We start from the raw sequence: 15,602 nt of genomic DNA on the forward strand, positions 1-15,602 counted from the left end.
ACATGGTTAAGGATGGATTCCTGTCTCAGAGTAACAAGTTCCTCATGTTTACCGCCTGTGAGACATCATTCTGGACATTGTCCCGAAGGCTTTCTCATGTAGCTGACCCCATAATGGTGGATCTGTGAATAAGTCTCTGCTGCCCTTAGCCTTGCCCTTGTGCTCTCTTAAAAATCTGAGTGCAGATGTGTGAGCTGTGGCACCCCTCTCCTGGAAGCCTTACCAGCATGTCTTCCATGTGCATAGCCCACGGATCCCTTGAGTTCAGAGTTCTGTGAGGGCAGAGCTGGTGGTGGTGGCAGGCTTGTCAGAAAAGTGGTTGGAAACCAGGGAACCAAATTGGCTTCGCATAGGAGTGAGCATTTTATACAAAACAATTGAGGGATGCCTGGGTGGCTCAGTTGGTTAGGCGGCTGCCTTTGGCTCAGGTCATGATCCCAGCGTCCCACATCAGGCTCCTTGCTCGGCAGAGAGCTTGCTTCTCCCTCTGCCTCTGCTGCCACTCTGCCTGCCTGTGCTCGCTCGCTCGCTCTCTCTCTGGCAAATAAATAAATAAAATCTTTAAAAAAACAACAACAACAATTGAGTAGGAGCTCCCAGACTGGTGGACAGTGGAGGTTGGGGAAGAGTGGTGTGCTCAGAGAGCACAGGATCTCTGTGCCCTTCTGTGTATGTTGCCCGAAGCTGCTTTTCCATGTGGCTGTTCTGGAGTTACATCCTTTTCATAATAAACCAGTAAGCTGCTGTTTATAGTGGAACAAATGAGGCCTCATAGTCAACATTTAAAAGAGTGCATAAGACGGCACTAGTTCTTTTTTTTTTTTTAAGATTTTATTTATTTATTTGCAGAGACAGTGAGAGAGGGAACACAAACGGAGAGTGGGAAAGGGAGAAGAAGGCCTCCCACCAAGCAGGGAACCTGACACGGGACTTGATCCCAGGACTATGGGATCATGACCCAAGCCGAAGGCAGACGCCTAACAACTGAGCCACCCGGGCGCTCCTAGTTCTTTCCTTTCTTAATGATTTTTTTTTTTTTTTTTAGTTTTTTTTTATTTCTTACAGAGAGAGGAGGCACACGAGTTGGGGGAGGGGTAGAGGGAGGAAGAGAGAGAGAAGCCAACTCCCCTCTGGGTGCCGAGCACAATGCAATGTGAGGATTGATCTCATGACTCTGAGATCATGAACTGAACTGATGTCAAGTCAAACGCTAAACGAACCAAGCCATCCAGGTGCCCTAAGAAGAAATTAGTCCTTAAAGACAGAAAGAAAAAAAGCTATTTGCTGTTGATAGTTTTATGATGGACAAATTAAAGGATCTTGCCAAGCAGTTAAGTGTTGAGAGTGGAAATGTGTGGCCTGTTGATGAAACAGCATGCTATGAAAACTAAATATTGGCTGAGGCTGTGCCATGCTTTTGGTGTCCTTAAGCAATGGCAGAGATGTGAGATGGGCTGGTGGACCTGAAAAGGTGTATTTTCATCCAGTGAGCAATGCTGCAGTCATAGGATTGAGCCCTGAAGACTCGAATTTGTAAAGAATACAGGACATGATCTCATAATACTAAACTTTGATAAAGATAACTCACTGAGGGGCGCCTGGGTGGCTCAGTGGATTAAAGCCTCTGCCTTCAGCTCGGGTCATGATCTCGGGGTCCTGGGATCGAGGCCCCCATCGGGCTCTCTGCTCAGCGGGGAACCTGCTTTCCCCTCTCTCTGCCTGCTTGTGATCGCTTTTTGTCAAATAAATAAACTAACTCTTAAAAAAAAAAGATAACTCACTGAACTAATTAAAAAGGAAAAAAAAAAAAAACCCACAGTTGAGCACAAGATAGTCTAAGAGCCACCCAGAGTTATTGCCACAGCACAGCCCTATTCATGATGCATACAGCCAACCTCCCCCTTTAAAAAACTTTTTAAAATTTTTCTTTCTTCCTTCCTTTTTTTTTTTTTTTTTTTTTTTTAAGATTTTATTCTTGGGGCACCTGGGTGGCTCAGTCAATTAAGCATCTGCCTTCAGCTTATGTCATGATCCCAGGATTCTGGGATCAAGTTCCACATCAGGTTCTGCTCAGGTGGGAGCCTGCTTCTTTCTACCTCTCCCACTGTGCCTCCTGCTTATATGTGTGTGCATGTGTGCTTTCTCTCTCTCCAATAAATAAAATCTTAAAAAAAATAAAGATTATATTATTAATCTTTGTATCCAATGTGGGGTCAGACTTCTAACCCCATGATCGAGAATCGTGTGGTCTACCAACTGAGCCAGCCAGGCATCCCAAAGACTTTATCTTTTAAATAAGCTTCACTTTGCCCCATTCTTCTTGTCAGGGCATTTTGAAATTAGAGTCCGACTTGGTCTCAGTGGGACTCTGGGTCCTGAAAAGTAGAGAGCAGTAGTGTTTTCGTACCCTGAGGTTTCCTTGCTTAGATACCAAGATACTGTAGATACTTAGACACTTAGATAACTTAAATACTTAGATACCTAGATATCTGCCTTCTCTGCCCCCAGTTTGCTGGTTAAATGATCTGTAAAACCCATTTCAAATATGTGGCCCAGTGAAGAAGGATTATAGTCCTAAGGATAAATGGTCTTAACATCTGTGTTCAGCATCTCTGAGTGGGCTATCCCTAGAAGTCAGGCCCCCAACCTGTGAGCCAGGCACAGAACAGCTGAGCTCTGTGAAGACTCACTTGTTGGCCTTCTCAGCTTGTGCTGGCTTATTCAGGGACAGGGTCCAGGGCTGTACTAGGTATACCTGTGTTCTTTAGGGCTGCTGGTCTCCTGGTAGAGGGACCTGCTTGTCAGGCCCAGTGACCCAAGCCAACAGGGAGGCAAATAACTTAAACTCTGAAGGAGGGGGTGGGGAGGGTTCTCACATTAACCACAGATTGGAGGATTGACTTGGAGCCTGAAGCTATAGGTTATTCAGGCCCAGGACAAGGTCTAAGGCCAGTGGTTTGACCTTTTTTGTGTTAAGCCCCAAAAGTGGGTTCCAGAAAAGCCTGGAAGTAGGATATAAGATTCAGAGCAGACCCCTGACTAGATGCGGGCACTTTCCACTCCACCAGCTTCAACAGTGATAAGGGGTAAGTTGATGCATAGCTGTCTCCTGAGCTAGATAGAACTCCCAAAGCAGAAACAGTGCGTCAGGCAAAGATCCTGCAGTCCCAGGGTTTCAGCTCAGGTCTCTGCTCCCTTTTTCCTTTGATTTTTCCTGAGTGGTCAGACTTCCCTGCATTTGGCTCTCCTGTGTAGGTTGGCCTCAGAAATGCTCATCTTTGAGTGGGAAGGAAAAAGAGGCTGTATGAGCCAGGATTCTGCCTTCATCCAGGATCCCAGCTTCTCTCCCAGAATGTGTTTCATTAAGCACACGCTCTTAGGTGTGTAGGGACCTGGACTACATTTAGTGATGACTTGAGTCCTCTTGAGATCATGGGGGTGTTACAGCTGTGGGACATCTGAGGAAGGCAAGGAGCAAAGTGGACCAGAGGGGAAGCTGAGGCCTCATTTGGGAAAGGAACCTATTTGAAGTTTGCAGTTGCTTTATTGGTAGAACAGGCCTCTGCTGACTTCCCAGAAAGTCACAGCCAAGAATGGTGGGGGCCATGGTGGAAAATTAGGAAAACTTTCTGGAGGTGGGGTGCCTGGCCAGAACATGGACAATGATAAAAGGAATTGAGACTTTGTCCTGAGGGCGGTGGTGAACCATGGTCATGTTTTCATCAGGGAGGAACAGGGCTCACGTCGCCTGGCTGGTGAAAGGTTGAAGAGAAAGGGGAACAGAGGTTGCATCACTTCAAGTGCTCTTTGGGATTCTTGCTTATCTGTGGAAAGCCTCTGGAATGAGGGGCTGCCTGGCCTGCCCCTGGCCTACGACAGGCTTCGAGACAGGACAGGAGCAGGATCTGTCCTGGAGGCCTTGAGAAGGCCTCTGCAGGGCCCTCTGTGAGGCCCCCAAACCACCCCCAGAGTCGGGACTGCAGGCTAGGAGTTCCCCTTCGGGCTCTAACAACCCAGAGCAGGCCAGGCAGTAATGATAAGCAGGGCTGGATGTGACAGTGTTGCCAACCGCGCCTCAGTCTGCAGAACGTGTGGTGGTTGTCCTGCTTTGGGTACCTGTTGACGAGTGCCCTGCCTTTGCATGAGACAGAAACCTAGAGCCAAGAGTAGAGGCACAGAGTAAACCGCCTCTTGTTGGCAGGCGGTGGAGGGGGAGGTGTTTCTCTTCTCCACCTTCCCCAGCCCCAGAGCCTCGGCCTGTCCCGCTGTTAACACTCCAGCTAGTTCTCTTGCCGCATGTGTGGTTCCTTCCACTGGGTTTACCTCGCTCCTCGTCCAGAGTGTGCTCCTCTGGGGTCCAGCCAGGTTTCTCTCCCCACCAGCTTGACCCTGATGAGCTCTGGGCAGTGGACAGTGGGACTCTCAGAGAACTCAGGCTGGGAGCAGCCTACTGTTTTACTCCCTCAATCCCACGGACCATCACACACCAGAACTACCCACATAGCTTCTTGGAGAAACCGAACTCCTGTCCTTTGGTGCACATTGCTAGGGATTGGGGATAGCCAGGAAGCCAAGGAACACAGACAACCCCAGACCTTCTTAGAGTCAGCATCTTCAAGCAGGGTGGGACTGGGAGAAGCAGGAGCAGGGCAGAGGGATCCCACACAGCTGGAAAAGCTGACCTAGCTGTTGTGCTGGTCTCCTAGCAACAGCTGCCAGCAGCCCCCAGTGACCAGAGCAATGCTGGGCCGACCTAAGGGCTCTGACCTCACTGTGTTTGCTGTAGCAACAGCCTCGAGCAGCGAACTCCCTTTTCTCCAGGAAGCCAAGCATTTGCATTTCTGCTGGCCTGGTTCAGACACTCTTCTTCCTTTCCCCCAGCCCAGGAATAAGGGGAGGGAAAGGCAGTCTTAAAAACACTAGCCAAGTGTGTTCTCAGCACCTCCATTCCAGAGTGTCTGAAGAGCCATCCCTCAGAGTCTAGCTACTTCCCGGGACAGAGGCTGCCTATTACTGGAGCCCAGGCTGCTCCGCCCCGTCTCCCACCACCCAATGAAGCTGCAGGGACTAGCATTCTTGAAAGCATTGCTTCTGTCTGCCCCCTCCTCTGTACCTTGACAGGGCAGGTCTGCCCCTTGGAAAGCCTCTAGGAGGTGTTTATCCCTGTCCTTGGGGTTCAAGGCAGTGAAAAGAGGATCACTTCTTCCAGGCGAGAACCATGGAATAGGTTGTCCACAGACTGGTTTAGGGCCACAGTTACTCTGGCTTTTGTGCCAGGAGAAAACCTCATTATTTAGCGAGAGGAGGCCAAATTCTATCTTGCTATGATCAGATGCCACCTTCTGCTTTGCTTTCAGGAATGAGTCCAGGAAGAGCAGTGGGGAGAGGGACTTTTCCTCCGTAACCTGATGTGCCTCTTAACCATTTGTAGTCCAAGGCTTCTCTATTGGGCCAGTCCTCATGGCATGGATGTGTGCTTGCAGCACACACGGTCCTCCTTCCTGTCCCTGGAGGATGGGACATTTTCCTCGGGGAACAGGGAAGGAACATCCCCACCTGGTGTGTGTCAGAACCAGAGGTCTGATTGGTTTAGAGAACAGTTACACCCACCACCCAGATCTTCCAGCAGATGTACACCAGGGTCCCTGGCCTCTGGCTGACCCACAGCCCAGCTTCCTGTTCCGTGTTTTGGGAGAGGATCTCTTGTGTCTTGTCTTTTCTTCAAATTTAACTTTCCTTTATCCTTTCCATTGGGAAGTCTCTCCTGGGACAGTGTCAGTCCTGTTGGCCCTATTTTCAGATCCACCCTGTGCGTGTTGACTTGGAACTTTCCCTGCCTCCTCCTTGCCACATGCCAGACATTTTCACATCTGCAAATCCTCACCAGAGCCAAAAAGTGGGTGATCTGATCCTTGTCTTTCAGATGAAGAAATTTGAGGCGTGGGCTAATTAGGTGACTTGTCTGCAGTCTCACAAGTAGTTGAAGGCACCGCTGGGATTTCAGCCCCAAGCTTCCTCCCCAGAGCCCGTATTTGCTCTACCCTGTCTCATTGTCCCTGCTTTCTTCTTCCTTTTTTTGAAGATTTTATTTATTTATTTATTGTGTGAGCAGGAGGAGAGAGAGGGAGAGAGAGGCTCTTAGAGGGACTCCAGGCTGAGCTCTGAGCCTGACTTGGGGCTAAATCTTAAAACCCTAAGATCACGACCTCAGCCAAAACCAAGAGTCAGATGCTTAACCAACAGAACTACCCAGGCACCCCCGTCCCCTTCTGATGGGAACTTGCTATGGCTTGGTCTTCCCCAGGTGTGGATTTCTTCATATCTACTTTACAGTGAGGCTAACCACGGCACACGTCCCTCCCCGTCCCTCCCCGGTAACGGTCATAACAACAGTGGCTCCCAGTTGTTGACTGCTGGCTGTGAGCCAGGCCCTGGGCTAACCAAGGGCCTTTACACACATGAACTCCTGCTGTCTTAATGGTGAGCATCTGACATTCATACTGTTCTCCCTTTTAAGGGCTTGAGACTCATTAAATGCACAGTACGTTGATTTTACGGACAAGTAGGCTGAGTGGCACTGTTCACCCAGGACCACATGGGTGGGACCTGAGCAAGTCAGATTAGAGCTGGGTGTGCCAAGCCACCCCTAAACACACACACACTGCCTTCAAGCTGGGGTGTGCCAGGCAACCCCTACACACGCACACATTGCCTGCGTCAGGATGGCTCCTGTGCTGGAGGCCGTCTAAGAACCCCTGCTCAAGGACTTCTCACGCAGGGACTGTTGCTCTGCATCCTTTTCCGCTCCTTCCTCACAGCCCTGGCAGGGAGGCTCTTCATCTCTGTTTGCCAAGTGAAGCAACTATAAGGACTGGCCAGAGTGATTTATCGGCCACACTAGGACTTGACCTGGGGCTTTGCATCCTGCCAAGCCGTTGCTTCAACATGTGGTATATTCTCATGTGCACGCCCCTTTACAGGCTGTTCCCCGCTGTGGCTTCTCCCTCAGTCCATCAGAGCCTCTCAGAGTTGTTCAAAGGCACATATTCCTCTTCACTCCAGTTGTGTTGAGTGTCTAAGTTTAAATAGGTCGGATACTGGGGCGCCTGGGTGGCTCAGTGGATTAAGCCGCTGCCTTCGGCTCAGGTCATGATCTCGGTGTCCTGGGATCGAGCCCCGCATCGGGCTCTTTGCTTAGCGGGAGCCTGCTTCTCTCTCTCTCTCTGCCTGACTCTCTGCCTACTTGTGATTTCTCTCTCTGTCAAATAAATAAATAAAATCTTTAAAAAAAAAAAAAATAAGTAAATAAATAAATAGGTCGGATACCCATAGAGGTGGCTGGGTCCTACCTCCAGAGACAGGTTTGGGAATTCCGAGTGGCATTAGGGCTGCTCTCTTTATCAGTAGCATCCAGGTGGTTTGGGTGTATAGGCTGATTCTGGGGTCCTGCGGGTCCAGGCCCCAGTTCCAGAGGGCCCGGCATATAGGAGGTACTCCGTAAATGGAAGCTGTTGTTAACTGCTGCTCTTGGTCCTGTGTGTTCTAGAGCGCTGCTTTGTGCTGCCACCAGCCCAGCACACACCTGCGCATCACCAAGAGGAAGGGAAACAGCAGCAAAACTTAACTTACAAAATGCACGGGCTCTTGCCTTGCCCAGCTCCTGGTTAAAAGTCTGTGGTGAGGCTGATGCTTTAGAGAAGGACTGAGTGAATAAAGGAACCACAGTGTTGACGACAAGAGTCCATACAAGTGTCAGAAAGGGCCAGTTAGTTATGGCAACCATTCTGTAAATATGTAGCCATTAAAAGAGAACACTGGCAACGTTAATTAGAGAAACATTAAGTGAAAAAGCCTTCATGGGGTGCCTGGGTGGCTCAGTGGGTTAAAGCCTCTGCCTTTGACTTGGGTCAAGATCCCGGGCTCCTGGGGCGCCTGGGTGGCTCAGTGGGTTAAGCCGCTGCCTTCGGCTCAGGTCATGATCTCAGAGTCCTGGGATCGAGTCCCGCATCGGGCTCTCTCCTCAGCAGAGAGCCTGCTTCCCTCTCTCTCTCTCTGCCTGCCTCTCCATCTACTTGTGATTTCTCTCTGTCAAATAAATAAATAAAATATTTAAAAAAAAAAAAAAAGATCCCGGGCTCCTGGGATTGAGGCCCGCGTTGGGCTCTCTGCTTAGCAGGGAGCCTGCTTCCCCTCCTCTCTGCCTGCCTCTCTGCCTACTTGTGGTCTCTGTCTGTCAAGTAAATAAATAAAATCTTAAAAAAAAAAATTAAAAGGCTTTCAGGACAGTACCTAGCCTGATTCCACTTGTGTTATTTTTTGTTTGTTTGTTTTTAAAGATTTTATTTATTTGAGAGAGAGAATGCAAGCAGGAGAGGGCAGGTAGGGGCAAAGGGAGAGGGAGAAGCAGACTCCCTGCTGAGCAGAGAGCCTGATGGGGCTCGACCCCAGGACCCTGGGACTATGACCTAAGCCGAAGGCAGACACAGCTGACTGAGCCACCCGGGCACCCCTGCAGTTGTGCTAAAAATCACACAGATCTGTGCTGGCTTTAGCAACACATATACTAAAATAGGAACGATACAGAGAAGATTAGCGTGGCCCCTGCGTGAGGATGACCCATGGGTTCATGAAGCATTCCATATTTTAACATGAGCACTTTCCATGTGTACCTCTAAGACTTTCCCATCATGTCTCAAAGTAAGTGTTTTAAAAAAGAAAAAAAAAGTTACACAGATCTTTTTAGAAGTATGTAAATTCAGTACAAGTCGTTTTGGGGAAGGAGGACTAGCAAGAAGTGGATGAAGGGGTTCTTACTCTACAATCTTACTCTGCCTTGTACTCTAAAGTATTTATCACATGAGCCTGTGTTACTTTTAGAATGGGGGAGGAGATTGTAAGGTGGCATACCACTAATAAATAGGAGTTTAAAGTGCAACCGCAGGGAACCCCTTGTCCTGTGACTGTCAGCAGCCACTTTCCCAAGTCCGTTTTCTGAGGATGGGCTCAAGAATCTTAAAAGAGTGGTTTTCTGAGTTTCCGAGCTTTCTGAGTTTCTTTACTTTGGAGAACTAGCATACTTTTCTCTTCTTGGCCTACATAATGCCTGACAGAGAAAAAAACCCAATTTGTAATGTGCCATTTCTTGCCTCTTCTGTTACCTACCCTAGACAAATGTTTATGGGTCAGCCCAGAGACGAAAAATGAGACCGTTTGAAGGCTTCCAGCGCAAAGCCATTGTAATTTGTCCCACTGATGAAGACCTAAAAGACCGGACAATAAAGCGAACCGACGAGGAGGGGAAGGATGTCCCAGATCACGCGGTCCTTGAAATGAAAGGTAGGAGATGAGCGGTTCCGGGGGGATAGCACAGTGCGGTCCTCCGGAGAAAAGCACCTTCCACAGTCGCTTTCCCAGCTCCTGGCTTATTCCTTTGTTGATCTTGCCCGTTCTTTCCTACCTCCTGTCTGGTGCAGCTGTGAATGGAAGAGCTGCCAGAAATCTCTCAGGGCATGGGTTTCAGACTCAGTGGGGCTGGGCCAGGATGAGAGAGAGGATATGTGGGAGCAGACACTGAAAAACCCGACAGGCGCTGCCTCTGGCACCCACCGGTGCCGTACTGAGCTGGCTTCTGTCTCCTGCTCTGTAGAAACAAGGATGCTAATCCCACCTGCCTGGCCCACTCCCTGGGGAGGCTGGAGGGTGTATTTATATTTGGTGGCACTTAGGTCATTTCCTCAGAAGAGAGACAGGAGAGTCTTTGTTAACCCTGAACACTGTTAGGTTGAGACCCTTTTTTGCTTCTGTCACTCACTACTCATCCCCTCTGCCATCTCCCTTCTGGCACGCCAGTGTCCCGGGGGTGTCGGAACCAGATGGGGGAAGGTACTGACCTCTCCCTGTTCCCTCTGGGGCCCTGCCTTCTTCCCAGCCAACTTCACATTGCCGGATGTCGGGGACTTCCTGGATGAGGTGCTGTTCGTTGAGCTGCAGCGGGAAGAGGCCGACAAGCTGGTGAGGCAGTACAACGAGGAAGGTCGCAAGGCCGGGCCACCCCCTGAAAAGCGCTTTGACAACCGAGGTGGTGGAGGCTTCCGGGGCCGCGGAGGTGGTGGTGGCTTCCAGCGCTATGACAACAGAGGCCCACCAGGGGGTAACCGAGGAGGCTTCCAGAACCGAGGGGGCGGCAGCGGTGGAGGAGGCAACTACCGAGGAGGTGAGCCATCTCAAACAGTGCTCTTTCAGCTCTTGGCTCCTGGGGCAGGGTTGGGGTTTGTGACCTAGGGTTGGGCGTTGTGTCAGCAGGTGAATTTGCCTAGCACCCGCTATGGACTGTGGGCTGTGGGCTGAATTCTGGCGGAGAACTGTGGTGAGTCAAACCGTAGGCCCTCAGGGGAACTCCCCCACTGTCCTGCTTTCCCTGGGCGTTGCTCCTGAAGCCCATGCCCCTTTGCAGCTTACTCTAGTGTCATTTTCGCAAATCTTCTCTGCCATCTGACCGTAAGCTGCTTAAGAGTGGCCAGAACAAGTTTACTACCGGTCTTAGTTTCCAGCTCAGGACCTAGCACAAGACAAAAGTTAAGACTGTTTTTGGTGTTTGGTATTAAAACAAGTAGAGAAGTGGGTTGAGAGAAGTTAATTTAACCAAGATTTGCCTGACTAAATCCAGAGCTAGAGTTAGCACCAAGTGGCCTGTTATTAAGTTCTGCTGTTTCTGAAGCAGCATTAGCAGATTTAGCTAGCATGCCTCACTTAGCTTCAGTGTTGAGCTGGATGGTTCTGGGGACACCGCCATGACCCAGACAGACACATCACCCTGTAGTGGCTGTCCAGAAGGCTTCTGGGCTGAGTGGCAAAGCCCTGGGTTAGCGTGAGCTTGGTGACACCTGATCCAGGCTTGGGAGGGAGCAGACTAAGGAAAGGCCTCCCGAGACACCAGTGTCTGGGCTGAGGTCCAGAACCAGTGGGAATTGGCAGGGGGCAGGGTTCTGGGCCCAGCCATAGCTGCTCAAGGGCTCAGGGGGAACTGACCCATTTGACCAAGCATGAAGAGGACTATCCTGCCCTCTTCCTAACCACCTCTTCCACTTTGTTCAGCAGCTGTTGGGATGCTGGGGACACAGTAGGAACCAAGCAGCCCTGGTCCCAAGCTCACAGTCCCGTGGGCAAGACAAGCCTGTCAGCAGACAGTGATGACTGAGTTATCAGGGCTGCACAGGGGACGAGCCTTGGGATCTGGGGAGACCAAGAGTAGAGAGCCCTGCTCCTGAGGGTCACCAGTTCAGAGTGACAGGGCCTCTCCCCTGGCTTATCCGGTGCAGGCTTCAACCGCAGTGGAGGTGGTGGCTACAACCAGAACCGCTGGGGTAACAACAGCCGGGATAACAACAACTCCAACAACCGAGGCAGCTACAACCGGGCTCCTCAGCAGCAGCCACCACCCCAGCAGCCGCCGCCGCCACAGCCTCCGCCCCAGCAGCCGCCACCACCACCCAGCTACAGCCCTGTTCGGAACCCTCCGGGGACCAGCAGCTACAGCAAGAATAGCAACATCCCCGGTTCGAGCGCCAATACCAGCACCCCCACTGTCAGCAGCTACAGCCCTCCACAGGTGAGAGAAGGAGCGTGTGCGTCCACAGGCCAGAGGAGGTGGGCTGGGGGAATGGGCAGTGGGCATCCTGGCCACACCTCTCTACTCTTTCCTCCAACTCTGCCCTTTTTCATGGCAGTGCTTTTGACTGCAGTGGACCCTAGTTGTTCCTTCCAGACCCAGATAAATCAGGAACCTACCTGTTCTCCCACCCCCTCACAGTCATGTGTGTTGCTTAAGTCGCTGTCGCTGGGCTCTCCTGAATCCCCAAGAAAGCACCTAATTGGAGTTCCTTTTGCCTAGACTGGCAGCATTTGGAGCCACGCCCTGAGCTTGGGAGGTCTTGCCCTGTCTCCTGAGAGCTTCACTCTGGAGCAGCTCCTGGCTCAGTTCCAGTTCTCCAAAAGCCAGTGCTTGGGCTCTGGAATGCACAGGCGCTGTTAGCCAGAGTAGTCCACAGCCGTTTCCTAAGTGCCTTCCACATGCCAGGCCTGGGGACAGTTGCCAAGAGACAGATGAATGACTCCCAGTCCTGGTCTAACCAGAATGTTTCCTAGAACAGGATAGGTAGGCACAGATTCAAACCCCAACCCCACAATGTCTGGGTTCTATAACCTTGCACAAACAGTGGCACCTCTCTGTACCTCGTTTTCTTTATAAAAGACAATGGAGTTGTTGGTAGAACTCATTTGCAAGGTTTGCTGTGAGGGATGGGTGGTATTCTAGCTTTGTGGGTAAGACTCTGGAACTAGACAGAGCAGAAGTCAAGTCCTAGCTCCACCACTTTTTACTGTGTGACTTGGGTCCACTAATTTCACCTCTCTGAGCTTCAGATTCCTGCTCTATAAAATGAGGCTAGTGGAACCTGCCTCACAGGGTTGATGAGGGAATTAGAGGGATTAATGATCCAGTCTGCATGTGGAAGCACTTGGGAAATTGCTACTACTGTTCTCAGCAGACCTTCCCAAAACAACTACCACCATTTAGGGAGTTCCTGGTGGCTTGTGCGCTCAAGCTTCCCGAAGATGCAGGGCCATCAGAAGGGCTAGTTCTGTTGTAACTCTCATCTTACGGGAGGGAAAAAAGCAGTAGAATTTGAAGAGAGGCTGTGTCCCTTGCTCCTCCAGAATCTTAGAGCTGGGAGTAGAGTCCAGAACAAACACAACCCTGCCTCCTTCCCTGTCCCACCATGTCACAGAGCTGACCCATTTCCTCAGCCTGCAAACAACCTCCCCCAGGGAAGTTCCTTTGTGGTGCACAGCTTATGAAGGCCCTTCCTCCATCCCAGCTGAACCCTGGTTTTTTCCCCCACTTTCCAGCCGAGTTACAGCCAGCCACCCTACAACCAAGGAGGTTACAGCCAGGGCTACACAGCCCCACCACCGCCGCCACCACCACCACCTGCCTACAACTATGGGAGCTATGGCGGCTACAACCCGGCTCCCTACACCCCACCGCCGCCCCCCACTGCACAGACCTACCCTCAGCCCAGCTATAACCAGTATCAACAGGTAGGTGCCAGACTCAGGGTGGGGCAGCGGAGGGAGGGTACACATAAAGAGACTTCCAGGGGACCTGCATGGATGTATATTCTGAGACTGGGGTCCCTCTTTATTCATACTACAGAGATGGGCTGATCTCAGGCTGGCAATCACCTGATGTAGCCATTCCATTTAGTGAACGTTCTGCACTGGTATCTGAGCCTCTTTTCTCCATTGAAGCCAACAAATGGCATAGCAGGGGCCTCTGAATCCTGCTTCAGCACCATGGCCAGTGTCCATGCCCCTTGGCTGGTGCTAGGCCCTCCCACCTGTTGTTCAGTGTTTTGAATATGGTATCTGCCTATACCTGAAAGGACATTAGTTTGGCAAGCCAGGAGGTCTGGGCTTCAGTCCCTGACTCCCCACCCATGGGACATCAGGTCAGTCACTTACCCTCCCAGGGGACCTTGATCTCTCCAGGGGACTCATGTGTTGGCTATTGTCAGTGCATTCATCTCTCCCCTGGGTGAGAGGAGGTTTGAGACAGGAGCCAAATGTGGGTCTGGGTAAGGATAACATGGTGCTCTTGGTTTCTCTCTCCAGTATGCCCAGCAGTGGAACCAGTACTATCAGAACCAGGGCCAGTGGCCACCATACTACGGGAACTACGACTACGGGAGCTACTCCGGGAACACACAGGGAGGCACAAGCACACAGTAGCCAGTGTGCTCTGGAGGCCCCTGCCGGCTTCCTCCACCAGCGCCCACCTCGGCCCCCTCGTCTACCCACACTGGGTCCTGTGGTGCTGGGGGACGGGTCATCCCAGGGCTGCCTCCTTTCAGCCCACTGCCTCCCCTCTGAGGGGCTTCTTCCCCAACACAGGGCCGGGCATTTTTTTCTGGATTCAAACAGGCAACAATGATCTTTTATTTTCTGTTTGTCCCCTTACCTTCTTCCTCCTCCTCTTCCTCTTCTTTCTCCTTCCTGCCTCCTTTTTGACTAAAGACCTCTCCCCTGCCCCTTGGTCATACAGTGAGGCTACAGTGGCTGAGGGAGGGCCCCTTTTGCCCACCTCTCCCAGCCCTGCTCCAGCCCCTCAGCTTCCCAGACCCTCTTGCAGTTGGTTGTACATTCTTCCAGGAGCTGTTTTACTGTCTACTTTTCAGGATTTAAAAAAAAAAAAAAAAAAAAAAAAAAAAATCAAAAACTTAAAAAAAAAAAAAAAAACAACGACAACACAAAACCCCACAAATTTAAAAAGTAAAATGCGGAGGGAGGAAGTAGTGACAGATATTTTTTGGTAATTATGCTTTTTTTTTTTTTTTTTTTTTTTTTTTAATTTTTAGAATTTATCTGTTTTTACTGTGGCTATTGATATTTCATCAGGATAACCATTTCTTTTCTGAGTTCAGGTGACAGAGGAAGAGCCACAGCCTCAAAACAAAACACACACAAAACAGAACCACAGAATCATCTTTAACCTAACTTTTTATACGATGTCTCAGTTTCCCCTAACCTTGCACACAAGCTTCTGTGTTGAGTTGAATTGTAACTGCTTTTTGTATTTGGAGAGAGTGTGACTATTGAACTTGAAACCTTTTATTCCAGGCGTCTTGGTAGTTTCTGGTGGGATTAAGCGGGCGAGAGGGAAGAAGGGGAGGTTGGGGGGGGGCTCTTTCCCTTCAGAACATGAGATTTCTCCCACCGCCTCCTCTCCAGAGGTCTTCCAGGTGCCAGACCTAAAGGTTTTTCCTACAATGATCCTCTTGATTATTTTTACTCCCCCCTGACCCATATGTTTTAACAGGATTTTAACAAACTGCACTTACTAAGAAATGTGTTTGCTTTGTTTTGTTTTCTTTAAATAAATGACATGGCACCTCCTAGCAGGAAGGAAGCAGGGTTGAAACCCTGAAGTGTTACTGCAGTTGGCCTTTAATTGGGGTGGGACCTTTTCAAAGGGGACGTTATTTACTCATCCATTAAACACTTACTGAGGGTTTTGTGTTGCCTGGCCCTGTTTTTGGTGCTGGGGATGCCCCCCTTAAACCTGGGGCTCTCAGTATAAAATCCACTAGTTCATTTTAAAGTAGTTCTCTGGTCCCTGCTCTTTCTGGTCCACTCACAGCCCCAAATCTCCAGGAATTTGCAACTAAAGGCATAGCAGGTCCCTAGGCAGAGGGTGAGATAGGCCTGATGGGATGGAGACCAGGGATGGACTGTTGGGGGTCATCATGGGGACCATCTACCTTGGTCCTGGCTTTGGGTGTTGGCCTTAGGATGGGTCCTTCCTGCACTCCTGGATCCAGGCTAGTGGGGATTCCAGGAACTTCTTTATCCAGCCACTATGGGGTACGTACTTGTTCTGTGCCTCACTCACTCTCTCGACAGTGCTGGGGATCCAGCATGGTCAGGACAGGCCGGAGCTCTGCTCTCATGGGTCTCCCAGTCCAGAGGTAACATGGACTTGTCCTCGGATGGTGACACCACATGGTCAGCTGTGAAAGTCTGAGGGTAGGGACTGTGGTAAGGGG

The 15,602-nt window shown here is 50.5% G+C and overlaps 1 protein-coding gene and 1 long non-coding RNA gene across 8 annotated transcripts in view; both read left to right on the forward strand.

Annotated features, from left to right (window-relative positions):
- HNRNPUL1 (heterogeneous nuclear ribonucleoprotein U like 1) overlaps nt 1-14,954 on the forward strand; it is a 37,624-nt gene extending 22,670 nt beyond the window's left edge. For all 7 annotated transcript variants that reach the window (XM_082709328.1, XM_082709326.1, XM_082709324.1 and 4 more), the window contains 5 exons: nt 9,168-9,336; nt 9,929-10,213; nt 11,319-11,608; nt 12,907-13,098; nt 13,672-14,954. In XM_082709328.1, the coding sequence (XP_082565454.1) occupies nt 9,168-9,336; nt 9,929-10,213; nt 11,319-11,608; nt 12,907-13,098; nt 13,672-13,788 (1,053 nt within the window). In that variant the 3' untranslated portion in view covers nt 13,789-14,954. The remainder of the gene's footprint in view (nt 1-9,167; nt 9,337-9,928; nt 10,214-11,318; nt 11,609-12,906; nt 13,099-13,671) is intronic.
- LOC309852570 lies at nt 1,940-7,836 on the forward strand. Its single transcript, XR_014305248.1, has 2 exons — nt 1,940-7,089; nt 7,318-7,836. It is a non-coding gene; the product is annotated as an uncharacterized lncRNA (long non-coding RNA).
- Nucleotides 14,955-15,602: the final 648 nt, after the last annotated feature.

The sequence above is a fragment of the Mustela nivalis genome (assembly GCF_964662115.1).
Source record: "Mustela nivalis genome assembly, chromosome: 18".
Taxonomy (NCBI): Eukaryota; Metazoa; Chordata; class Mammalia; order Carnivora; family Mustelidae; genus Mustela; species Mustela nivalis.